We start from the raw sequence: 27933 nt of genomic DNA, 5'->3' as shown, positions 1-27933 counted from the left end.
CCAAAACAACTTACTATACATGGTCGTTTTTTTTTTGGCTAAAAATGCCTGTATAGATGGTTGTTGTTTTTTTCAGCCAAAAATGGCTTACCATACATGGTTGTTTTTTTTTGGGGGGGCCCAAAACACCTTCCTATACATGATCGTTTTTTGGGGGGGAGATAAAAAAACTTTCCTATGTATATTCATTCATTCATTCATCTTCCGAGCCGCTTGATCCTCACTAGGCTCGCGCGGGGTGCTGGAGCCTATCCCAGCTGTCTTCGGGCAGTAGGCGGGGGACACCCTGAATCGGTTGCCAGCCAATCGCAGGGCACACAGAAACGAACAACCATTCGCACTCACACTCACACCTAGGGACAATTTAGAGTGTTCAATCAGCCTGCCATGCATGTAAACAGTTTACCCCCTGGTGGATACTGCATGACTTGCACCTTATTAAAAATATTCATTCCCTGTCTTTTATGAATGTTTTCACTTTTAAATTATCCCGTGGCCCTGATCGAACCACCTTGGGGTCCGGTTCCGGCCCGTGGGCCGTGTGTTTGACACCACTGTTTTAGGGCAACGAAGTAGAAACAAAAAGGTGTTCCTTGTTCTTTCTACTCTTGCCTCGCCGATCCGATGGCGGAGGTCATTGTTATTTGTATCATCCTGAATGTATGTACTGTACTACACGCTGCAAATCTGTTGTCCTTGTGTTGTTGTTGTAAAGATGTTTGTTGTACTACATGTTGTTGTCTTGGACACACAGGACAGGTAAAGACGTAAATTCATTGTTCAAACGTTGTAGCATGTTAGCACAGAGGGACATGTGCTGCTCTGTCCCCTCCCCTTGCATGTGAAGAAAAACTGCCCCAAACCTTACAAGGGAAGCCCCCCCCCCCCCCCCCCACCCGCAATGGTACCCCACATATACCACATATATCGCGAGAGACACACACGTGATTGATTGGTTTCCCCCTGGGATTAGTTTATTTCATCAGGACTTGATGCATCCAAGCCATTCGCTTTTGGCACCTTTTTAAAGAGTTTCCATTTGAACTTTAAAAATTTAAACGATGGCTAAGGCGGCGTGACTTTTTTTCCAAAAGAAATTACATTACATAACTGTGTATATTTGTATATAGTCATCAGACTAATGTTTAAAAAAAAAACAGTTTTTGTTTAGTTTGGCTCAACAAGACAAAAACCAAAAAAATAAATCAAAAGATACATATAAAATACACATGAAAATCATGAATTTCTTTTTTTCCCCATTTTAGGATACGGTAATTGAAATTTTAACTTTGCTGCAGTTTTAAAAGCATGCATTTCATTTCGGACTCTGGTACGTGTTCACATTTTCGGCTTTTTTTTTGGGTTGTTTTTTTGTGTTCTATTAAAAAAAATCATAATAGTTTATTATTCTAGGATTCTAAAAGAGTCACCAGCAGCAGCTTCTTGAGTCAAAGTATTTTTTTGCTTCAGTAGTCAGTAGCTTGTGATTATTCTTATTATGAATCTTTATAAAAGTAATATGTGTCTATATATACTGTATATACTATATATATATTTTTTTTTTAATACTTATAGTAGCTTTGTAGAAGTTACAGGGCTGGCTGTAACAATTCACAGTTTGAATGCAAAACACTGAGTCCAAAAATAAAGGAGGCGTTCGTCTGGATGGCTCTGACCTCTTCTGAACTTCTGGAAGCTTCCGGAAGAGTCATGCAGAAAACAACACGTGTCCTATAAACACGGCAGCGGGCGGGGGGGCGGACGGCGGCGACGCCTCCTCATACGGGGGTGGTGCGCCGGTTAGCGGCCGCGTTTCCAAGCGTCGAGTCTTTGGCATCCTTCTGGATGCAGTTGTGCACCTGCAGGAAGTTGTGGTCCCGCTCTGAGTTGTAGGCGGCATTGGCGTTTGGTGCCCCCGATCCAGACTTGAGGGTGTCACGGGGCAGAGTATACATGGAGATCTCGGTGGAGGGCAGCGCCCCGAAGCCCTTTAGGCCAAGCGGGGAGGTGTCGCGCGAGTGCGCCGGGTCCGTGGAGCGCGATGAGGAACGCGAGCGGCGCCGGTAGCGGTAGCGGTAGCTCGGAACCCGGGACACCGCCGAGCCCTGGAGGTAGTCGGTGGCGCGGGTCCCGATCCGAAGCTGCCTGTGGCGGTCGATGAACATGTGCACGGCCAGGACGCCGACCATCTCGGCCATGATGAAGGACAAGGCCCCGAAGTAGAAGGACCAGCCGTATGAGTACGAGTTCTTCTTGGAGTCACTCTTGGACGGGTCGCCTGCGTTGGCTGATATGTACACGATGATTCCGATGATGTTGCTCAGGCCTGTGCAAACGGGGTAACAGTAATCACCAATCAGAGACTGGGTGAAGCAGCATGTGGCTCTAAGGTTGTGTGCCGGGTAAGAAAACAGTTGAACAGTTGAACTAAAACTAAAACATGGCTTCCACCCACATGCCGTCGGACTCCTGATTAACTGACATCGACATCACCGTCAATCACACCGTGCAATAGTTTTTCTTTGTAGTCTCGCTCACTTGAAGATTTACACTGCGCAATAATTTAGGACCAGGACAACTTGGTGTGATTGACGGGACAGTGAATTCTGCTGTCTACCAGAAAATCCTGAAGGAGAACGTCCAACAACAACAACCGTTTGCGTCCTCAAATTCAAACGCTGTTAGATCATGCAGCGGGACAACGATCCGAAACACACTAACAAGTCCACCTCTGAATGGCTAAAAAATAAAATTTAAAAAAAATTAAGGTTTTAGAGTGGCCAAGTCTAATTCAATTGAGAAGGTGTGGTGTGATCTTAAACGGGCACGCTAGAAAACCCTCCAAAACATGGCGGAGTTGAAGCAATTCTGCCAAGGAGACTAGGCCAAAATTCTTCCACAGCGATATGAAAGACTTATCAACAATTATCGCAAATGCTTGATTTTCGTTAGCGCTGCCAAGGATGGCACAACCCATTATTTGGTTCAGGGGACTTTTTCACATCGGGACAGGTAGGTTAGGATTTTTTTTTGTGTGTCTAAATAAATTACCATATTGGCCTGAATATAAGACGGTGTTTTTTGCATTGAAATAAGACTGAAAAAGTGGGGGTCGTCTTATATTTGGGGTCTAGACATTATACCCATTCACGACGCTAGATGGCGCCAGATATCATTGAAGCGAATGCTGAACTTGACTCCCCAGGCCAAAGTGAACCCCTGTCACGCACAAAGAAGAAAAATAAAAAAAATAGTGGTACGAACGAAAAGAGAAGAAATTTATCGAAGAGATAACAGAAAATGGAGAAACGTAGCGACAATCTGGACAAAAGTGGGTCGAAGATCGGCCAAGTTAACCGGCAGCTGAGAAGAAGTTATGATGTACTGTAATTGACGTTTCAAAAACCAGAAGCCATTCATTTACGAATGTTATTGCACTTTAGTTTACATATTTAAATGTTCAGATATTAAGATTTGAATGAGGAAAAATAGCATGTTTTTCCTCTCAAATATATTGTTATAATCATTTGTTTCAGATGTACTGTAATTATTTTCAGTATAAAAAAATAATTTGGTGTTCAAGATGTCTTTTTTCAAACTTGAGTCTTGAAAAAGAGGGGGTCGTCTTATAATCGGGGCCATCTTATATTTGGACCAATATGGTAAATTGGCATATAGAAAGTCTATTTTGTATTTCCTTGGCTTGTGTGATATTAAAATTGGTTTAATGAACTGAAATCTTTCTGTGTGGGGGATAAAATGCAAAGAACACAGTCATCAGCAAGGGGGCGAATAATTTTTCACAGCACTATATCTGTTCCTTGTTATGAAGTTCACTGCCACCATTTAAAGCCCGTAAGTCACATTTTTGCTCGCTAAAGATAAAACCAGCTGAGTGATGGCTAATAACCTAGAAAACATCATAAATCAAGACTCAAGTTACCGCTGTTCGTTGGAGTTAGACAAAATATCAACATATGGTATCGTTATCTCTCCTGGTATTGACAGTAGCGGCTCTAAACCTTTGCTAGCAGTCAGACACAAGCAGTCTTTTTATGTCATATTCGTGGATGTTCTCCAGCGTCCACACCCTCAAGTCAGCCGGGGGCAGTCAGGCACCGATAAACCCAAAAGAAGAAGTATCCCTCAACTCAGACTAATAGCGAGGAGCTCTAAACCTGCTCTTACCAGCTAGCAAGAGAAGCTGTAAGACGTTGAGGTTGACCTTATAGAGTGAGACTTAAAATCTGAGATTGTTTTGCGGTGGAGTTTGAGTTTATAGACTGACCTGCCGACACAAAGAAGATCCCTGCGCTGAGGATGATGTTGTGTCTAGACTTGTAGAACTCACTGGCAGCAATGCACAGACCTCCCATGAAGAGCAGGATGACGCTGAGGATGGGGAAGATGCTGGACGCTCGGACCGCACCTGCAAACAAATATGACACAAACATCTTGACTTCCTTGGAGTAGGAAACGTTCAGTCAGTAGTTTCTAAATTCAATTTTTGGGGTATTGGCTCAGCTGGAGGTGTTTGGGGTGGCATTTAGACTTTGTGGATGTCATGTTGATACCTGATACAATACAATACAATACAATACATGATAAAGATCGTGTCATCATCTGCGCGATCAGCAAGACTGAATGGAGCCAAATGGGGTGTCTTTGTTTGGCGAAATATGAATATTTCAATATTTTGTGTCTCTGACAATAGAGTATCGTTACGACAACCTCAGAAATCGCGAATGTTCGATATCAAAGTATGTAAGTTGCAGATTGGAAAACTGATCATCATGACTCCTCATGACATCACAATGAGCATTCTTGTTTTTCTCCCAATACGGTGGTCCCGTGAGAAATTTGAATTGTTTCATGAGCTGTTCACGTTTAAATGAATGTAGGTGCAATTAATTCGTTCCAGGCACACCACAAAAGAACAAAATAAAAAGAATTGCAATAAAAATTGCATTTTATGTAATAAGGACAAAAACACTTTGTAATATCGTACTGGATATATATCTTTTAATTAAACAGAAAGCAAATATTTAATTTGAAGAAAAGATAATTAAATAAAACAACAAGGTTGTGTTTGTTGTCAAGTGGGCTAAGGTTACAGCAAGCATACTGCACTCCCATCCCTGAAGTTTTGCTTGTATGTCAAAGCGAAAGGTTGGCTGGAGCATTAAAAAAAATTGTAATTGGGGTATCTCGTATCTCAGGGCACCACTGTATCATCAATGCCGCTGATCTCACATGCATAGGTTTTATAGTAGCGTACGTCTTGTTGCAAAATCACTGTTCTTCTCTAGATACACTGTGAGACAAAGGAAATTAGATTGTGACAGACTCAATGAAACTCAATGTTTTTAATTCATGTTAAAAAAAAAAAAACTACCAGAGCAACATCAAGAAGTTCCTGAAACCTTTCGGTGTAAATGCAGTAAAGGTCGAAGGAGGAAAGAGATGCACGTTAAAAAGCACATTAGCATCCATTTCAGCATCTGCTCCCTGTGTGCACGCACCCCAATCAACACCCCATCAGGACTGTGAAATACTCTATCAACACTAGTGTGTGTGTGTGTGTGTGTGTTGGGACATTATGTAATGGCACTCCTGGCAGACGGGAGGGACGCCGTGGGGCTCTGGCACGTACTGTACGCCCGGCGGGCCGCCACCGCTTTCTTCAAACGTCGCCGTCGTCATCATCATCATCATCATCATCATCATCATCCGACATTATCATGAGCGCAGCGGCTAATCGCTAACATGAGTCAAACGTGGCAGACATGAGATCAAAAGGCGCAAAATTAGCGGCGATACATCATGATCGACGGTGAACTATTGTGGCCTCACCTCCAGCATTTGCGTCGTCCAATTTAAAGATGGCGACCTATCATATGGGTGTCTGGCCAAAGCAGTGATTGATTGACACGCTCCTCTTGGCCGGTGACAGATGCTCAAGGTGACGCCAAAGAGAAGCAAAACCTCAGAGAGGCTCGCTTTGCGGTCACAGAGGAGGAGGTGGAAGGAAGGGAGGAGTTCAAACATGGCGAGAGTAACGCGTGCTCGTGATTAGTTGATCATTTTGCCTTCATTTGGACAATAACGACAATAAAATGAGGGTCGCTCGCCTGCCCGACTTTTGATTGCATCCCAGAGCCAGGAAACAGTCTGACACAGTACAACCTCATTAAACCGCAAATTAATCTTTTATGCTTGCTTCTTTTATATATATATACACAAATTTAACACACAGGGTGCAAAAACAGCTGAATGGGTTTCCGTAAGGAAATTATGTAGTTACGGTTTCCCCTGGAGGGCCGTTATGAATTTTGGGAATCCATATAAATGTTTAATCCCCTCCACATATTACATACACACCGAGCAACAAATTAATGAATAACTAGTTTTAAAATCAGAAGTCAAGAATAACGACCGTTATTATGGATTACGTATGACAATTTAAAATTGGGATTTCAGACTAAAGCAAGCATCATGGAACTTGACATGTGTGAGTTGCTTTTGCGGGCCGCATAAAATGATGTGGCGGGCCAGATCTGGCCCCCGGGCCTTGACTTTGACACCTATGGGTTACGGCTTGGCTTTGTATTTGAGTTCAAGTTAGGTCAAAAGGGTGAGCCTGCACGTTTAAAACCCACTTCTGGATAAGCACGTTAAAACAGGACATAAATATTGGGCTTTAAATGTGCAGCCTCGCCCTTTGACCTATCTTGAACAACTTGATATAAACCCTTTCAGGGACAGCGGTTACGACACTGGACAGCTTATCGTGTCATCAGGTTACAGGATGCATGAAAGGGTAAAATGCGGTGCCACGTTTGCACTGTGACTTAAACAGTTCTGTGACAATGAATATACCATGGTAGAAATATTTGAAAAATATGACAAAATTTCAGTCAATAGCTTGAATTCAAAATACGAGGAGAAGCCGCCGCCAGTGGTACTTGTAATCATGAATGAACCCAGGATGAGTCAAGTCATTGAAAAGGCGTCTGTTTGCCTTTGCATGATTGACAAGTGACTATTTACCACTACTATGACGCTTTCATGAGACAACGACCCCCCCCCCCCCCAAGATCCACCTAACAAAAATCGGCCTCGTGTCCCCGTTCGCTTCCTCGGATGAGGTGCATCGACTCGCCACTGACTCTGTGACCCATATTTCGGAAGACGATGTCACGGGAGATTCCGAGTGAGTCATACACGACTGACTAAAGTGTGCCGTAGTAAGCGAGCCCCCCCCCCCCCCCACTACCCCACCAAGCGGGCGTGCGTGCGAGGCAGCGGGCGCCAGTGGACACTGCCAGCTGGGTATCGATCCACGCAGCTGATGACAAACATAGCAACCCGCGGGCTCATATGATGGGTGACACACTAGCGCGGCGCACCACCTGTGTGACTACTTGATGCTTACAGAACAGATATGGGATTTCTTACTTTTGGATTTGTGATCATTTTGTCTCCTATTCGTGTGGCTGTTGCTGAGGGTTTTTTTCTCCAGTTCCACACTTTGCCCCTCCCTTTTCGGGGGCAACGCTTGGAATTATTTTATATTTTCTTTCCTTAGGTTTTTCTTTTTCATGGAAGAAAAACGGGGCTTCGCTAGTTTGTCTCCCTCTGTTGGTCACTTTTATTATTTCTCGTGAACAGGTTGTCACTGTTAAGCAAATTTCCTTGCTCTCTACTCGTGCATGTACAGTATATATACGGTATATATATATGTAAAAAAATGTTAAATATATTCATATACTGTACATACATACATACATACATACACATTCATATATCCTCCCTGATGGAGATTGAGCTGGCTATGTCTCTTTTTTTAGTGAGCAGCTGGCACCTTTTTTCTTACATGCGGATCAACTTCCCTGCCAGCTCGCCACAATAAAACTAATTTTTATCCCAGCAAAAAAAAAAAAAAAAGCCTGCAATCGGTGGGACCTACTTTACGTCGTTATCACAAAAGGGGAAGTGTGTGATTTCCTGTTTAACCTCGGATGGGAGAACGCGTGCGCTTTACGAGGCGCTTAGATTGCTAAATTCCTCGTTAATGCGGCAGCGAGTCACAACACTCGGTCAATCAGGATCAGAAAAAAAAGGATCGACTTTTAATTTGCTGCCTGGTGTCTGCGGGTCATCCGTTGCCTAGGAGACTGGGGCAGCGTTAGCATATCGTAGACCTTAGACGCATGCAGCCCGACCAGCGCCTGCGTGTTGGGCCCAGACCCGTCAATTTTATCAGGCCAGTTGAGGCCAGCGTCCAGTCTGCTTTGGGGCCTCAGGGTGGTGGCAATGCAAACCAACACCCCCCTCACCCACCCCCCACCTCATCAATACTGGCTGATGAACTCATGCAAGCACCGAGGAGAAGCCGCTGCCAGTGAAAAACAACAGAAAGCAGAAGCCAATTATGATTATGAACACAAATACTATTCTACATGTGCGTGCTAACGAATTCCAACACTAACCCCTAAATTTGAACCCTATGTTGAAAACTTAACTCTAATTTGAAACCCTACTTTGGAACTGTAACCCTGATTTAACACCCTACTTGGAAACCTTAACCCAAATTTCAAATCCTAATTCCAGATTTAAACGCTAATTTGAAACTCTAACCTGACTTTCAAACACAAATTTTAAACCTTAACCCTGGTTTAGAAACCTAATTTGAAATCTTAACCCTAATTCTAACTATTAATCCTAGTTGGTAAATTTACTTTAAAATCTTAGCCCTGCATTTAAACCCTTATTCTAAACTCTAGCCCTAGTTGGAAACCCTAGTTAAACTCCCGAGCCTTAGATTAAAAAAAAAGTAAATCCTAACTTAATTTGAAACCCTAACTTGAGTTGAAAAAACTACTCTGTAACCTAGTTTGAAACCAAAATTTGAAACCTGAAATCTAGTTTGAAACCCTCACCCTAGTTTAGAACCCTAATTTGAAACCCTAATCTGAGTTTGAAACAATAACCCAAGTTTGCAACCCGAGTTAAATACACTTGTTCTAAAGTCAAACCCTAATTTGAAACTCCGATCCTAGTTTAAAACCCTGATTTGAACCCCAAGTTCCGGTTTGAAACCCTAATTAATTTAAAACATTAACCTTTGCAAGTACTGTAGGTAAAATGTTGCATTTTTGTGTATTTTACTTGCTTAGCATGAGCAAGTATTGATCACTGCCCTCCCCCCCCACCTAAGAGGCAGCATTTCCTGCAAACCGGCGTCCTCTCCTTTCTATTGTGGGCGTCCTCTCTTTTGTGAAGGGCCTTCTTGCATAACGGGGTGTTTCTTCACTGCCTCCTCCTCGTCTTCCTCATCTTCCTCGTCGTCCTCCTCCTCCTCCCTCTCGCCCGGCGGAGCAGTGCATGATGGGAGCTCACACACACGCCACGTTCGAGAAACCCACTGGCACTTCAGTGCGCCTCAGCTGCCTTACATAACATCAGATGTGCACACAGCACGCGCACGCGTCAAAGACGACTGGGCTCTTTGCATGTGCGCGTGTGAGTGTGACGCTCCTTTTATGAAAGATGTTAAACTGAGACGTGTATGCGACAGCATGTCGACCGACAGTAAATACGGTCCATCATTTTACGTATGGCATTATGCAGCCCAGGGGGGCCCAACCTTTTCGGACCCGTCATCGTTGGCCGACCTTGCGTCGATCGTGGACAGCGGCTGATAGGATACTTAGGGTGCCGTGTACACTAACACAAAAAAATAGCTAATATTAATAACATGCACACAAACGCACACAACGACAATGTCTAAATACGCATGAATAGTCCCGCCCCTCCTATGGCGTGTGCCATAGTATGACATCAAAAGTTTTAGGACATGATTTATAGTTGGACTTCATTTAAATATGAACTGATGTAAAGTGCATAAGCATCATTTTTACAATGATGTGGGTAGTAATGACTTGAAATGTGATGTCATGGTGTGTAGTGTGATGTTTTTCATGACATCATATTTATGAAATGATTTAGATTTTGATTTTTCATACTGAGACAGTGTGTGTGTGTGTGTGTGTGTGTGTGTGTGTGTGTGTGCGTGTGGGCAGATGAGTGTTTGGTGCGGGTGCGTGTTGTTTTGACTCGTCTCCACGCAATGTGATGACATCGGCGGTGTGCCCGCTCCATTTTTGGGCATGTGTGATGTCACTTCCAGGCGGGCCTTCACCTTGAGTGACATGCTGTGTGTTGCGTAATGGCAGAGGAGGAAGAAGAGGAAGATGAAGAGGAGGAAGAGGAGGAAGAGGAGGAGGAGGAGGAGGCTACCTCGCTGGCTTGTGTAAAACGTAATCATTGTGAGCACCATAATATTGTATTTTATAATGACATGTAATATGTCATTTTTGTGACGTGATGATGTCACTACCTCTTTTTTATGTGACATCATTGTGTTATTTCTACTGTGGCATTTATGTCAAGATGTATCATAGAACTGCATTTTTAGTATGACATCCCATGTGACATCATTTCAGTTTGATAATTAATATCAAGACATCATTTTTAACACGGCATGAAGTATATGACATGATTTCAATATGATGTATCGTCTGACTTAAATTCACGGCATCGTGGCAAATTTTAACATTACATGATGTATACCAAGTCAACATTTTCTTTTTTAAATGACAACGTATTGGATGATGTCATTTGTAATGGCATATTGTTTTGATGAGTATAGCTGCATGACATCATATGGAGGAAGACAGCAATTTCAAGGACATGATACATTCTGACATATTTCATATATGATGTAGAGTAAGACATAAAAAATATATTTATTTTTCTCCTAGTAATATGTCCCTTTTAATCCAGTAAATCATGGTCTGTGAGTGTGTGTGAGTGTGTGTGTGTGTGTCTTGCGCAATGATGCTCAGCGGCGTTTTGACATGAAAATGACGGCGTCCTGACCCACTTAAAGAAGGAGGCTAAAATATTTATGGCCGCCAGTGTCCTAATTGGCCGGCCACTGGGAGCGCTCTCGTCCAATCACAGTGCGGTCGGAGGGGTTAAGGTCCATTGTCATCGGCGCCGTTGTTAGCATCATTAGTGGCGCTGTTTGCCTACCCTGCCGCATCCAGATGGGCGGCCGACACTCCGAGCGCAAAGTTAAACTGTCTAATTGGCGACGCTTCAGCTAGCGGACTCGCACGCAAAGCCGGGGTACCCCCTCCCACTCCCCCATTTACTCTCCCGCCCATCCCTGAGGACAGTGGTTCTCCTATGTCATTTTTCAACATTCTTGGAAAACAAGAAAAAAAAATGTTAGTGAGCATTTGCCTTCCATGTTTCACACCGGCACACCCGAGGACAGAAGCGGAGGACCAAACACACCACCAGCCAGGCTGCCAATCCTACACCTTTCAAAATAGACCTGGCTGTCACCATGGCAACAAAAACCCAAGTCGCATGGGGATGGTAATCATGGGGACGCGCCCCTGTGTTGCAAAAACACACCACCGCAAACAATCAAGTGCGAGCGTCCACATGGTGATGCTAACGCTAATGCTAACTGTCACACACTGCTGTGCTGCTTAGCATGAAGATGCAGGCGTCTTGTAGCCCCTTTCACACAGGGGGTTCCGGAAAACGGACGCATCGCCCTAAGCCTTTCACACAGAACGCAGCAAAGCGTCTGTTGTACAATATCACACAGCTTGTTAGTCAATGTCTCTCATTCAGATAACTAGATGACATCATCAGTAGTGATGAAAAAGTTATCGGACATCAGAAGTGAGGCAGGTGGTATTTATCTACCTGTGCCTTTCACACAAAAGTCAGCAAATGAATATAAAACAGGCTGCAAATGTGAGTTCAGGCACCTGTCGTCATCTGTATTTCTCACAGAACACTTAAGAAGCGACAGTAAAAATTTCTTTCAACACAATAGGCTGGGCGAAATGGGGTTTCGACTTAAACACCCGACCTCGGCTGTCCACTATCCCCTTTCACGCAGTCATTGTCTCACCTCCACCTTGAAAATGTTCAGGTTGACTTCAAACCACATTTCGTGACGTATGTACCTTTCTCGCAGACAAGGGAAAAGCCAGGAAGAAGTTGTCTGTGTGAAAGGGGCTGGTGTGCTGTTTGCACACAGCGCCCTAATCAATGGACACAGTGTTGACTGACTGGAGTGTAACTCACACATGCGCGCCTCTTAGCAGACGGCGGCCAAGCGGCATCCTGGCATCCAGCACCAGTCGCAAACTCGGCCAACAAGCACCGCCTTCCCGGGAAAACTCAAGTGTTCTCCAAGAGTGTGTGAAAGTGTGTGTGTGTGTGTGTGTGTGCGCGCACGCCTGTACTCACGCAGGAAGTACTCGGACGGGTCAGCTTCGTAATCCGTGTCCTCGGGGAAGTGATCGATCTGTTTGCACATGCCCTTGAAGTTTCCTGGGGAGGCAAAAATGGGAAAAGTGTCAACAACAAGAAATGCTGACTGGCGTTTCCTTGATATCACTCGCTCTCTCTCTCATTGGTTCGTTTCCAGGAAGTGACTTCCTTCAAGCTTCTGATTGGCTGTTACTTGTTTGATTCAAATGCAACATTGACAATTACGTTCAGTTGACTATCAGCTGTTGTTTTTGTATATTTTCCAGGAAGTGACTCTTTTCTCTCTTCTGATTGGCTAATGGCTGCATGTGTCATTTCCTTTAGTTTTTTTTTTTTTATGATTCATTTGGACTTTATACTTAAGTGTGATACCGAGAATTAAGTTACAGCTTCTGATTGGATGTGAACACCATTTGTCATTTTGTTATTTTTTATGGGGACATTAATTATTATAATAATTATTATTAACACTATTGAGGAGCAAATCCAATTCATGGTACTGTATATTTTCCAGGAAGTGACTTTTTTTTGTCTTCTGATCGGCTAACATGGCTTTATTGTGTGCGAGAGCTTTTCACGCGGCCCACTGGTGGGTTGTAGGTGGCGACTGTGAACAGCGGCGAGCTGGCGCGCCGCCAAACAGACGCTGATCTCATTTAGCCGACACCTCCGGCAGTGGCGTCCCATATCCCGGCCTTTCCTTTGTACAAATCCGGAAGAGGTCAGTGAAGGCGGGCATGCTAGATCTAAGCATGTCTCCACAATTCACAACAACATAGTTCTGAGTCTTGGCGTATCATGTTGCCAGGAATTCCATTGAAAGTGGGAGACTGTATTTCAAAACAAATTTCACTTTACAGACTCGTCCACAAACTGATGAGGATCAAACAGAAAATAAAATTACGGCGTATGAGGAGGTTACAGCCGTTTGTTTGTGCGTGTGCATTTTGGCCAAAACTGTGAAGTTGTCCTCTAATTTGAAGGGCAGGTTTTGATTGCCACGGCAACGGAATTGTGAGCGGGGGAAAGAAAAGGGGACCCCCCACGGTGATGAGCACATGGACATTAGAGGGGGAATCCGTGGCTGTGATCATCACCTGGCAAACATTTCCTCCACATTTGGAGAGATGAGCTTTGTTGTTGTTGTTGTTTGTTTTTTTTTACATCTTCAAATACTGCAGTCAAACACCCCAATTCATTGTAGTCCAGCCCACAATCTAACCCCCCCACCCCAGATTTTCATCTACAGGTTGTGTTCCAAATAAGAGAGGCGAGAGGAGAGGCCCAAAATGCGGGAACATCAGGAGATTTTTCTTTTCAAGGGCAGAGCGGGAGGACGGTTGAGCACGAGTGGGAGCCGGAGCACATCAAGTGTCACATTCAGGCCTCGCTAATCGCTGAGCCGGGGGGGGGGGGGGGGGGGGGTCTCAAACACACACACACAACACACAGCTTGAGAGGCCTGCAGGTTTAAAGTGCGTCCTCTAAAATCTCTCACTCTTATTTGATGTCGATACCACCCGAGCCAGCACGGAAGAACACAATCTGGAGGGGGTTTGGTTTAGGGGGCGGGGCTTTAGACTGTAAACTGCACTATCCATCCTCTGATAAAATAAAGAATCTGGTCAGAAATATTGAGGCGTCGACAGGAAGTAAAAACTACTGGGAGTTTGGCCAAAAGTATTGGGACAGACCACTGACACAAACTCTGTCCCAATACTTTTGTCCATAAAGCTAAATCGTGGATGTTTGTCTTTCTTTCTGGTCCCCCCTCCTCAAAAACCTCCACCCCCTTCCTCACTTGCAAAGTTTTTTGTATCCTCGTCGTCTTTCCCCAGATTTTTTTTTTTGTTATTTCCCTTCAAATTGTGAGCCGCGTAAGACGTGACGAATCGGCATTGTACATCACATGAACTCAGAAGAAGCGCATGAAAAGAAGTCAAGAGAGAGTTCACGGGAGGAAGAGAAAAAGCAGACTTCCTGTTTGTCATCCAAGCCGGTGGGATGAAAACAGACAGAAAAAAAAGGACAAATCCTGCGTGGTTGTAGGAAGGAGACATCCGGGTCGGGCCTGCCCACACAGCCTGCCGCTGTAAATCAAACATGAGCCAGACAAAAGCTTGATGAGACACGAACAGATGCATGATGGGAAAGGTGATTTGGGGGGCGAGGGGCGGGCGGGGGTGGGGGGTGTTCGGCGAGGAGGTGTCACCGAGTGGGAGGAGAGAAAGAGTCGGATAGATTCAGGGCCACTTCACTTTCGTGATTCCGGTGGGCGGAATTATCACAAACTTTCCAGGTGGACGCTGAATGCGTCAACGTCCAGATAACACCCTCCCTCCCCCCCACCTGGCCCCCAACCCTCAACGCAGTCCCTACGGCAGCTGTTGCCATGTGGACATCACTTTGGTTGCCGTGGTTACAGCTCGCGAGGAGGTGGGGATCACATGGTGCATCTGCACCCAGGGATCTGACAACGAGTCACAACAACCACACAACAGCTCGCCGAATCGCACGCAAACAACATCCGCACACACCGAAGAGCAACCACTCACGCACGCAAACAACTAACACGCTGGAGCGATCGCAACGAGGCAACGAGACACACAAACAAGATACACGTGTGGGAAATATACAAACCGACACAAGACCAAAACGTGAAAACTCACACGGACTCGTAAAAGAGCCACAAAATAGACAAACGCGGACGAGGTAAACGCACACAAACCACGAACGAGGGAACGACGCGTGCCTGACGCATCGACGTTAACACGTATGACCAACACGCGCACTCACGTGCAGCAACGGAAAATCACGTTCACACCAAACAACCAACACAAGAACGAAACACGCACACGCACGCGCAGGGACGTATACGGCATGTACGGAGAACACACGTGCGCACAACACACAATCACATGAACAAGACTTTTTAATCGAGCAATGAAGCTCTCCTAATGGGCGTATTCATCTTGATAATCACAGCTTATTTAATCGCCTAATCGCCGCATTCATCTTGATAACATCCCGTCGAGGCGGCCAAGATCCCCCCCCCCCCCCCCCACACACACATGCACACTTTCCTGCTACCCGGATCGAGGCCACGCTTCTCTGGGGGAAACGCGGCGTCTTCAACCTTTGCGATAGCGACCGCCAACAATAACACTGTGTTAGCATTTGAGCTAACTATTAGCGCAGGGGTGGACAATTATTTTCCCGAGCGAACCAAATGAGAAGCAGAAAATATTGCGGAGGGCCGGGCCAAAAGTTAGAAAGAGAAATAGAAAATAAAGAAGATAGACAATGTCTTTGTATACCAGTAATCATGTAACATTCTCCTCCACCATCACACTCAGCACCGGTTCTCCTCAAGGATGTGTACTGAGCTCCCTGTTGTTCACGCTCTCCACATTTGACTGCTACCCGGATCGAGGCCACGCTTCTCTGGGGGAAACGCGGCGACTTCAACCTTTGCGATAGCGACCGCCAATAATAACACTGTGTTAGCATTTGAGCTAACTATTAGCGCAGGGGTGGGCAATTATTTTCCCCAGGGGGCCAAATGAGAAGCAGAAAATATTGCGGAGGGCCGGGCCAAAAGTTAGAAAGAGAAAATAACAAAGATAGACAATGTCTTTGTATGTCAGTAATCATGTAACATTCTCCTCCACCACCACACTCAGCACCGGTTCTCCTCAAGGATGTGTACTGAGCCCCCTGTTGTTCACGCTCTACACATTTGACTGCTCTCTGACTCTTATTAGCGGTCCAGTTTGCGGAAAGTTTTTAACATGATAACAATCAAACCATTGTAGGAAATGTTCATTTACTCGAGCCACAAGCAATTCACTCCGAGCATGGAAATTGCCAGAATCGGAAGGAGTAAGAATCCTTTCCTTGTTTTTCAAAGTCTTGTAGATTTTAGTCTTTCCGACTCCAGGCGTCTCCTGAATGTTTCGTACTTTGTTACCCGCTTCGTTTAATCACTTTCCCTTCCATGGTCATTACTCTCTCCCTCTTTCTTCGTCTTCTCCTCCCCCCCTGTGCTCTGCAACTTGAAGTAAGTGCGCCACCTGGTCTTGAAATACCTGTCATTACAAGTCCAAACGAAATTAATGCAATCAAACCTTAATTGTGCAACAATCTTTGGTGGGCCGGATTAAAAAGACCAAGGGCCGGATCCGGCCCGCGGGCCGTAGTTTGCCCAACAGGTGGGCAAACTACTACACGGCTAATAATTAGCGTGCGTTAACTGTTCTGTAAAGCGCTTTGTTTCAGCTGCATCTGTTGTGAAAGCGCAATATAAATAACGATGGATTGTATTGTGGAGGGGGCGGCCCTGTAGTCCAGTGGTTAGCACGTCGGCTTCACAGTGCAGAGGTACCGGGTTCGATTCCAGCTCCGGCCTCCCTGTGTGAAGCTTGCATGTTCTCCCCGGGCCTGCGTGGGTTTTCTCCGGGTGCTCCGGGTTCCTCCCACATTCCAAAAATATGCATGGCAGGCTGTTTGAACACTCTAAATTGTCCCTAGGTGTGAGTGTGAGCGTGGATGGTTGTTCGTCTATGTGCGCCCTGCGATTGGCTGGCAACCGATTCAGGGTGTCCCCCGCCCACTGCCCGGAGACGGCTGGGATGGGCTCCAGCACCCCCCGCAACCCTAGTGAGAATCAAGCGGTACGGAAGATGAATGAATGAATGTATTGTGGAGGGCCCGGCGGTCGAGTGGTTAGCACGTCGACCTCACGGGTGCAGAGGTACAGGCTTCGATTCCGACTCTGGCTTCCCTGTGTGGAGTTTGCATGTTCTCCCCTTGTGAGGATAAAATGGATCAGAAAATGGATGTATTGTGTTGTATTGTGTTCGTTAGCAACTGAAGACGATGTTAAAAGCACTCTACGTGGGCAAATGTAGTGTGAGGCAATTCCACCCAAAGACAGTGAAAAGTGATGCCAACTGCATTTTCTCTTTAAGCCCCGCCCTCTTGTCCGGTCAAAGGTCAGTACCTCCACCGCTGGAATACTGCCGGGTCACCTTGCCCTCCCCCCATTCCATCAAAAGTGTTCTCCCATCAATGTACAAGGGGCACGCACGCATTCAAGCTGACACTGCGTGATTCTAACACATTGAAGGTGTCTTTGCCGCACACTCGTGGTGAATTAAACATTAGAGATCGAACGACTCAGCGATGCCTGGTGGCCGCCGGGTCATTCACCCTTTCAAGGCGACGGAAGCAGACCACCTGTGCAAAAAAAAAAAAAGTCTAAAACACACACACACACACACACCCACACACACATTACCCGCCAGCCCCAATCAGCAGCATAAGTCACTTTGAGCCACAACTCAATTAAAAAGTAATGTAAATGTAAATGAAGAAGAGTTAAAGAGGCGCAGAGGACAAAACGGCGTCCCCTTTCACACACGGCGGGCATTTGATTAGGTACGCTATCAAATCACATCACAAACAGATTCTGCCTTGATATATAAGAATGATTCGGCAATCTGCAGGACATAAGTTAAGTGTTGCCTAAGCGGGGCCGGGGTGCCTGGTTATCACCTTGGGTTATTCAGAAAAGCTCGTCTGGTGGATTACTTACACCTTCCCGTCTGTTGAAGCGTTTATACGCAATTTAAATGCTTTGGAGAAATAATTCCGGCAAATGAATGGATGAGCGTGAAAAATTGGAACTCAACCTTGAGTTAGTAGCGGCTAAACCGCTAACATGAACGCCGCTAGCATTTTTCAGCACAAAAAAAAAAAACGGTGATGCAATTCATGAAGATTCTCATCGTGTGAGATGCAAAGCGCCACTTTTCCGTCCGCTCTCCCACTTTCCCTTATCTTTGAAAAACGCCTCAAAGTGAAGTTTGAAAAGATTCCGCCGCCGTGCTCGCTTGTTCCTGAAAAGTGCCGAGCTCAGCAGGCGCGGCTGATAAGCTCATTGGCCGAGATAACAAAAGTCTTTGCACAAAGACGAACACGGCCGCCCTGAAAGACCAACGCGTTCCGTCCGGAACGGTTAAGTGCTAAAACTCCCGGCATGCACTTCCCATCTTTCCCTTGGCCGCCGCCCAACGGAGGATTGCCACATTGTCCGGTAAGCGACTTTGTGGACTCACTCAGAGGGTATCTTAATTTTTTTTGTCTTTCACCATTAAAAAAAAAATAATAAAAATTTCAGATAATAGTCATGCTGTCAAAGTAAAAAAAAAAAGACAGCAGTGCAAAAAAATTGACACTGCAGCTTCACTGTTGTGGATTACGAGTCTGTGGCGTTGACGTTTACGCGTCGAAGAGTCAAACTATTGGAAGAGAAAACCATCACAGCATCCATGAATTAGCAATTTAGCAATCAAAGCCTGGTTCCACACTTTTTGTGCCCAACAAAAGGAAACGCAAAAAAATAAAAGACAAAGCGTAAGCCACACTTGCATTCTCTGACACCCATATCAATCACCAGGCCAGGACCTGCCTTTTAAAACCGCACACTTTCAAAGTCATGACATTACAACGAAGAAAATGATTATGGCGACTACCTGCGGAGAAAATAATACCTGTACTTCACACTCATTGATATTGTTTCATAATGCAAAATTTAATTTTATATGATCAATCAATTAATTGATGGGATGATCGGTAGCATCGGCGATTCTAAAAATATTCCATAACATTCTGTCACGACTTGACATTTACGGTATAGCAAAGTCATGTTTGCACCGAGTGGTCTAGTCAACTCCTAGTTTACTTCTACTACAAGTCTACTGTGCGGTTGGCACAGTCAGAAACACTCTTCAGCTACCTGAAGCAGTGTTGAAGCTACACAAACAGTCGTGTGCCAGAAATTGCAGATTTCGTTTTTTTTTTGGTTTGTTTTTTTACCATTTCTGGCAATCGAAACAGAAAAGAAGCCACATTGCAATTCAGAACAAACACACCTTTTGAGCTCATTTCATCATCCTGAAAAGAGACCTACAGCACACGTTTACCACTGTGGGTATAATCTTATCCTTGAACCCCCCCCCCCCCCACCTCCAACCACCTGCACACACATTTTAACCCCCCCCCCCCCCCACACACACACACACACTCCCCATTTGTGTCAGACGTCCTCCGCGGTAACAGCAGGAGGAGAAGTGGTGTGAGTGAGGGTCAAAGAGTTGTGTGAGTGTGTGCGTGTGCGTGTGTTACGGGGACACATCCAGTATTCAGTGTGGCGCTTCGCTGCGGTTCTCTCTCTTCTTGCTAATCTTTAATGTAGCAAGAAAACGCAAATGGTTGCAGTGTGGCTGCGTCAAAGCGGACCCCCCTGCCCCCCCACACCCCACCATTGTGGCAATTGTCAATTCAGTGAGTGTCCAGGTCATCTCTTCTTGCTGCTGGAGGGCCGAGCAGCAATGAAATGCTGGGAGACGAAAGGCAGACGGGGGGTAAGCTATGTTTGAGGACTCTATTGACTCCTGTGCATATCCCAGCATCCCTTCCATCTTCCCCCCGCCCCCCAAGCATTCGTGATGGAATGTAGCACCCACAAAGGGAAAAAAAATGTATATACATAATAGCAATACAAAATATGCACATGAGGTGCAGGTGTTATTTTTGTCTACTTGGGGAAGCCATCCTCACTCATGTGGGACACTGTCGTATGTGTGACATTGAATGTGTGTGGCCGGGCGAGTGATGTGGGAGTCAGTGAATGAAAGTGTTGTCGGCTGTTGTGAGTTCTTTATAGTCTGTGTCGATTCGCCCTAGCAGTGAGCGTACGTATAAACAATTTCACACTAATGTCAAGAGTTGTGCCGATAAACAAAGACATCGGGTTCGGATGGGTTTGCTACACTGTATGCTGTGATGGAGGCCAGATGTTGTGTTTTGCCTGTTGTGTGTTTAACCACTCCTCAAAATGTCCATGCAACCAAAGTGGGGCATCAACGCTTGTGTCACAACAAGAATAAATGATAAAAAGACGCGCACACTAACGGACCAGCCAAAATGTCCACACAAATCGAAAAGACAAGGACACACACACACACACACATACACACACACACACACACTCACACAGCATGCAGTCCAAAAAGTTAATGAGTGTGTGTGTGCGTGCGTGCACGCTTGCGAGCGCACGACCTTGCGGTATGTGACAGGTGAGTGAAGGCGCATGCCGGCGCTTCGTACAAACATGCCGTCCCACTCAAGCTCAACTAAGGAGCAATTACGTTGTCTTAGTGAACCATTCGAGCAGGAAAATGCCAGAAAAGGAGACTCGGTGATGATGTAATCACTGGGGAATTACGGGGAAAATACACAACTGTGAAGGAGAGGAGCATCAACCAGTTTACGACGGAAACGTTAGAGTGAGCGTTCATTGCGAGAAGGGACAAAAGTATTGGGACACCTGCAGGAAGTTAAAAGTGAAAAAATGGGGACAAATGTATTGGGACATGTACAGGAAGTGAAATGTAATTTTAGAAAATCGCTGAGAACAAAGGTCTTGGAAGAGTAACAAGTGAAAAGTGAAGAAAATGTTGACTGAATAAAAGTATTGGGACACTTGGGACAGTGAAAGTGAAAAAAAAAAAACAATGAATAGTCCAAAAGTATTGGGACGTGTCGAAGAAATGCAAAGTGAATATACAGTATATATGTATATATACACTCATTTTTAAATTTGGAGTAAATTATTGGGCCATTCACAGGAAGTTGCAAGTGCAAGAAAAAGTGGCATTTGAACAAAAGTATTGGGACACCGCCAACTCAGGTGTGGGTAGAGCTGTCCCAATACATCTGTATACGTGGCTGCCTGTGTCACCACAGTGCCGCTTCTACTGCGGCTGCTGCTGCTGCTGCTGCTGCTGATGATGATGTAACCCCTATGACACATGAGAGGCATGTACGCTGACTCCACACAAGCGCCGGGCAGGAGAAAATGTCAGAGCAACACCACAGTCACATCCACTCACATCCACACAAACAAACATATAAACAAACAAACATAAAAACACACACACACACAAGCACGGTCATGTCCAGGTAAAAAAAAAAATGCTCCCTGTTGCCGCCTCACACTGCTTTTGCTGCTGCGATCATGACCGCCTCGTCGTCCTGGAAAGTGATCTGAGCGAGCCACGCTGCTCCTCATTAAAAATTCATCCTCTCGTCCAGCACCACTACGCTGGCATGCCATGCCCACACACATACACACACACACATACACAGGGAGAGAGTTAACAGGCACACTGGGCTAGATTTTACATCATCTTCCTCGCAACAGCTTCCCCTCATGTTCAAATTCCCGGATCGGCCCAGATTCCGTCTCATGCCAGAGTGCCGGTCTTTCCCAGAATGACACAACTTCCCGTACAAATGCTGTTTATGAAACAACGTCACTGTGACAGCAAATAAAGTGACCCAATTCTGCTGGCTTATTGGAAGCTTGTGATGCAAAATGTCATTTCATGTCAGAGGTGAACATTGCTGTTGCGGTAATTATGAACCTTTTAAACAACTGGCATCAAAACATGCAGATGCAACACGCAAAAATATTCCTATATATTCTTTATCCTCAGCAAACAACGCGATATTACAGCAGCAGTTGTGACCATCTTTGTGTGTATGAAGTGGCATTATGATGCAAAAACTGTTTTTTACATTGTTGATTTTTAAGAAGTATTTTGTTGCATGATAGGATAATACTTACTTTTCTTTTTAAAAAACACATTTCCCATCTTTGGGGGGGTGGTGTTGGAATAGATTAATAGCATGGTGAAAGATGATTTGTGACAAGGCTTTTGAGTTGCAAACATGGTCACAGAAAAAAACAATTCAACTTGTATGTCAAAACACCCCCCCCCCCCACACGCAAAATATTGCAGGTTATTTAATTTTTTTAAAAAGCAGTCGAAGTGATGCCACTCCAAAATTTCCACTAACAACCCAGCCTAAACTAGGCTCCTTCCTGACATACAAAGCTTAACGAGATGTCTCATTGCATCATACTTGCAAAAGTTTATTCAGTAAAAGGTGCACGTGTTTTGCCATGTTGTGTGGTTGCACACTTGCCTTTGTGTGTTGAAAGTGCAGAGAAGACTTTTATGAGCAAACGGTGCAATGTTTATAAAAGGCTTCTTCAGACTTTTTATGTGGGTCTACCCATGTTTAACACAAGAAACGTTATGTTGTTCAGAGATTTCGGTATCAGAGGCTGCATTTCCCTCTAAACTTACATTTGCTCCTCTGCTCACCACTCTCGGTACAGAGCAGGGGGAAGAAGCGCTCCACCCCGGCACAGGCACACGCAAGCCATCGCAGTGCTGGAGGAGGGTAGTGGTGGGGCGGAATTGGCGGGTGGAGGTGTAACAGATGGAGGAGAGAGCGAGGTCGACTCATTCACTAACTCTGAGGATGAAGGTGATACGCTCCAGCTGGCTCAGGAGCTCTTTGTGCTGAAATGCTATTGTCTTGTCAAACAGCTGAGCTTATCTTAACTCAGCATCAATATGAACCAACTCATAATACCAAATCACAGCGAATTGTTAGTACTTGTAGTTTCAGGAACTTCAAAATCAGATGTTTTTACCTCACCCTCAGGGGTCTATGGACCACTCTAAAACAAATGCTACTATGCTAGATGCTAGTTGACGGGCTAGTCGTTGTGTTAATTGCTACGCAAGTCACGATTTGCTAGTCTCTTTGCTAAATCAGTGGTCAATCAGTGGTGCATATGCTTGTCAATAGTTGCTATTGTAGTGGCTAGTCATTGTGCTTGTTACTGCACTACTCACTTGTTGTGTTAGTCACAGCGCTAGTGGATCGATGCTTTACTAGTTGATAAACTAGTCACAATGCTAATCCCTCATCAGTATGTGAATAGTTAGGCAAGTGGCCAGTCGTTATGCTAGCTGCCAGAGATCAGCACTTTTCCCTATTTTGCCGGTCCGTCCTGCGTCCGCAACCTGGGTACACTTCCGTCATCGTCCCTCCTTCCTTATTCAGATAAGAATTAAATGCTTCTATCCCAAAATATTGTAGAGATGAAAAAGGAAAGAGAAGAGTTCTGTAATGGTGATTAAGTGTTGTGCTGTTGTTAGCCTGTTAAGAAAACACAGTGTTTGGCCTTGTTATTTTGCCTCCAGACATACTTAACCAGGTTAGGGATGATTAAAGGGACTAACAAAACCCCACTTCCGTCCTTGCTTAGTCCATCCTTTAAAAAAAAAAAACGTCTTGTCCTCCATCCCAAAAATGGTCGTCCGTCCGAGACGGACGGGCTGTCCCGTCCCAAGGACAGAATGCCCATCTCTGCTAGCTGCTATGCTAGTCGTAAGTTGTTACTCTATTCACTATGCTTGTAAAGCTACGACAGTCACTACTCTATAGACACTATTCGTTACATTTATGGCTACACCAGTGTCTATGCTATTCACTATCTACGAAACTGGTTGTTATGCTGGTGGGTACTTACTATGCTAGTCACTTCTGTAGTCATTATGCTAGTTTCTACGCTCGTGGCTAGTCATTGCACTAGTCCCTATGCCAATGGCTAGTTGCTATACTGGTTGCTACTTAAGTTGTTGGTTGTTAGTTGCTACATTAGTATTTTGTCATTCTGCTAATAATTATGCTAGCCCCAAACTAGTGGCTAATTACTAGTTGCTAAGATAGTCTAAAGTGGATAGGATCGTCAATAGTGGCTCATTACAATGCTTATTGCAACACTAGTCGTTAGGGTAGTTGCTACACTGGTGGCTAGTCATTATGCTCACCACAATGCTAGTCACTGATATTCTCACTTCCTACTGTCTAGTCTTCTCACTAGTTGCTATTCTGGTTGATACACTCCTAGTTTGTCACTATGGTAGTTGCTATGTTTGTTCCGCGTGATTATGCTAGATGGTATGCTAGTCACTACGGTAGCTGCTACACTAGTGGCTAGTCAATGTTGGTCTGCAGCCCGCGGCATTTTGGTGCGCGCTCATACAAGCAGAATTGTGTCCCTATTGATTTGTTCTATGCACACAACAACTGGTGGGAATCAAAAATGCAGCCTCAGGTCACAGGACTACACCACTCACATTTTTCAGAAAGAGTCAGTCAAGAACAGGATTAATTTTGACTGCAGTCCAACCCAAAGAGGCTCATCTTTTCGCTCTTGAACTTACTATCAACAAGAGCCCCTTTGGTCCAAAACACAATGTTCCTCCGGAGCCAGGTTCCTGCAGTCAAAAGGTGCTATATAGCCCGATTTCCCACCTCCAGGTTCTCTAAACCTCTAAAAATGCCTGAGGTCCATGGACAAGACCACTCTGAACTAGAGTCGACTGATTGCATCTTGATCATTTTTAAGTGAGGTGAAAAAAATGAAGGGAGGAAAAAGACATTTTTAGATAAATACTGGTCTGAATTGAGGTTAAGTTCCAATTTTGACATATATTTATGGCATTCCGCAACTTTTCCTGAATCAACCGTGTAATATTAGGCCAACTCCCAATTCCAAGAATGACCTATCCATAAAGTTAGTGACAAAATTCTGCAAATTCACTTATTCGTAGATTTTTCTCCGCCTTTATTCAGATAATTGGACATAGACCACTACTGCTCTCAACGTTTGTTTTCTTCAAAGCAACCGAGATGCAAGTAGCAAATTGAAGATGACGACATTACCCGAAATAATTCTGATTCAAATGCAAAATGCCAACAAGGGAGGAAAACCGCCTTAATTGTTGCGCACCAAACTTTTAATCGCTCCTGAAAAATGGAGTTAGCCCACTTATGTTCTCAGCGGTTCTTTGGGCGCTCGTAAATTACCTCAAAAGTCAACTTCATACCTAAAGTTCTGGGAAGTTCTTTAGGTTCTTTCAATATTAGTCCCCTCCAAAAGTTAGTCGTCGCGACATTCAGTTCCTACTTCTAGGAAGCAGGTCTTACCTTCTAGGCAGCAGGTCCTCCAGAGCCCCGAGTGCGTCATGACCTCCTCGTTCTTCTTGCTGGTCTCGTTGTCGTTGCCGCTTTTGCTCCTGCAGACCCCTCGCGAGTAGAGCCAGTAGTCCGTGCCCACCGCGATGGTCATGAGGCTGAAGGCCGCGAAGGCGCCCACCGTGGTCAGCAGCATCTGCACTCCGCGGTCGAACAGGCCCATGTTTCCGCATTCCATGAAAGGGGGACCCCCTTTCCGCTTGATGTACAGGAAGTAAATATTTGACGGCGTGCGGGACCTCAGCCAGGCAGAAAACGAGGAGGACGGGAATGAGGGACGAGGACGAGGAGGACGCCAAGAGCCTTATGGTTGCGTTTGGATGAGGACCAGCCAGCGGAGAAAAAAAAGACCCCCACAACGAGCAGAACGGGAAAAAGCTGGAAATCCTCTCTCTCCTCTTATTCGGCCTCTCTGGAAATCAAAAGAGAAGCAGTGCGGGCTGAGCTTGTGCAGCCAACCTGTTTGTCCGTTTACACGCACGTCAAAGCCCGCCAGTAAATCACCATTGAAATGCTGCGCCTTGCAAGCCCTCGCAACGGACAAAAAAGCCAAATCGAAGCAAAAATGCATACATGGCACTAGGGGGGGAAAAACATTTGATTCGTTTCTGTTTTTTGGCTAAAATTCCAAGTTCTCTCAGGCACAAATTAAAAGAAATATGAAGCTAAATCGAATCAAAACTGCATTAATTGCATATAGGAAAAACAAGTAGAAAAAAAATAACTGTGAAGAAAAAAAATCTAATTTCAATCACACGAATTGCCTTTTTCCTAAAATTCTGGTCCTCCGTTTCCATATGGAGCCTTAGAGCCGGGTCAAGGCTTCTTTCCGCCGGGAGTGAGGGTCTGCGCTCACCACGCGGGGATCCAGAGGCAGCGCGGGGGGCGTCGGTCCAGACAAGCCGACCATCACTCGAGATGCGGCGGGCGGGAAGTGGGCGACGAGTCGGCCATACGAGCGCTGCTTCTCCTTGATCTTGTTCGGGCCGGATGATCCAAAAGGCCACCTAGGACGCGGCGCTTGGCGTCAAAAGCCTCCCGCTGTGTGCTGGGGATGTGCATGCATGCCCCTCTTCCTCCTCTTCTTCTTGCTTGAAAGATGTCACGATGGAGAACACATGGAGGCTCGTCGGTGTACAGCCTGAGCTCCTCCGCTGCTTTAAAGAGGCCCACGGTGGTCGTGCGTGCGTGCGTGCGTGCGTGCGCGCGCGCGCTGCAGCAGCAATGGTTACACCAACATTTTTAATTGGCTTTGCTCGAATGGAGGGGGAGTCGGTTTCTTTCTCTATCGCCCCCCCCCCTTCACGGTCGAGACTGTGCATAATAATCAGACTACTACTTACGATTTGGTTGCAGGTTCGAGGAGACTTCCGTGTTGCTGTTTTTGACTAGCCAATGGAAAACAGCCTGGGAAAAAGAAGAGCAAACAAATTTGGTCGCGTTGAATGAGTATTTGTAAAAAAAGTGTTAACTACTGACAGGGGAAGAAATAATTATTCATCTGGTGCTGAAGGGATAGCGATGTCTGTAGCGGGACTTTGGCGACGCTTAGTGGACAAATATGCTCATTACACGTACAAGAAGTCTAATTTTTTAATTCTACTTTCATTTGTCTGGCTTTATATATTGGGTATGTTTTTAGTCATAGCGCTTGTTTTATTTAATCGTTTTTTGTGTTTGTGTAGCCGTTTCAAATATATTTTCATGGAGATTACTGCTTTACTTGCAATTATATATATATTATAATATGTATAATACAATATTAATAGTGAGCATTTTACTTGTAAAATGCGCACCATTTTGTTGCGTATGGGAGACATTTAAAAAGTCTTAAGTCTTGTAGTCTAGCTAAATAAGAAGTTAGTTACCGCTCGAGAGAGCAAGACGTTCCTCATACTTTTTCATTCGGGCGAGAACGTTTCTCGTCCAATTTTGAAACATATTTCGCTTTTTTTTCATGATCGTAACAAAGTGCACGAGTTGTTTTTGTTAATTGAGAAAACAAACAAAAAATACATTATATGTTAAAACAAATAACTACAATTAGTGCACAAGATGTTGTCATGAGCTTTTCCTTCACTCCTCCCCGCGTCCCACTTTGCGATGTTTTCGTTGGCGTCAGCTGGGATTTGCTAGTTTGTTTCTTTGCTGATGATGACGGGGTTGAAAAGTGATCGTCATGGTCGCTTTGCTGCCGAGCCTTCGGGCCACGGGTGTGCTGCTGACTGACTGATGGTTTGTTCGGAAGCAGCATCCAGAGTTCTTGCACGCCGCCTGTTACGTGACCACGTTGCAAGACAAAAAAAAAGTGTTGTGTCAACGCTCGTGTTGTGCTGTGCTGTCATGCTATGAAAAGTGCTTCCGCCGTGGGGGGGGGGGGGGGGGGGGGTGCTTATAATGATGATAAAGCGACGTAAAGATAACATGTAAACACACACACCTTTGATTAGCAGCAGATGTTAATGTTGCTTCCATGGAAAGGAGCCACAGAGTTGGTCGGTTCTTGAGGTCAAGAGCACAATAATTATGTGCAGTCCTAATAAAAATGAACACTAAGGCTGGATATAAAACAAAGGAGATCAACGGAATGACAACGAA

At 45.1% G+C, this 27933-nt stretch overlaps 1 protein-coding gene across 2 annotated transcripts; it reads right to left on the bottom strand.

Annotated features, from left to right (window-relative positions):
* Nucleotides 1-948: 948 nt before the first annotated feature.
* cacng2a (calcium channel, voltage-dependent, gamma subunit 2a) lies at nucleotides 949-26834 on the bottom strand. Of its 2 annotated transcripts, XM_052048742.1 has the most exons (6): nucleotides 26679-26829; nucleotides 26192-26548; nucleotides 25288-25747; nucleotides 12343-12426; nucleotides 4289-4429; nucleotides 949-2326 (listed from the first exon to the last, which is right to left on the bottom strand). In XM_052048742.1, exons 3-6 carry the CDS (start codon nucleotides 25511-25513, stop codon nucleotides 1779-1781), a joined length of 999 nt encoding a protein of 332 aa, XP_051904702.1. In that variant the 5' UTR covers nucleotides 25514-25747; nucleotides 26192-26548; nucleotides 26679-26829; the 3' UTR covers nucleotides 949-1778. The 2 variants fall into 2 exon arrangements, with proteins under 2 accessions (XP_051904702.1, XP_051904703.1); XM_052048743.1 differs by lacking the exon at nucleotides 26192-26548 and having other exon boundaries at nucleotides 26679-26834.
* Between the last annotated feature and the right edge of the window lie 1099 nt (nucleotides 26835-27933).

Source organism: Hippocampus zosterae, chromosome 17, assembly GCF_025434085.1.
Source record: "Hippocampus zosterae strain Florida chromosome 17, ASM2543408v3, whole genome shotgun sequence".
Taxonomy (NCBI): domain Eukaryota; kingdom Metazoa; phylum Chordata; class Actinopteri; order Syngnathiformes; family Syngnathidae; genus Hippocampus; species Hippocampus zosterae.
Note: the sequence above shows the minus strand (reverse complement) of the source record. Positions and strands in the feature narration are given on the sequence as shown.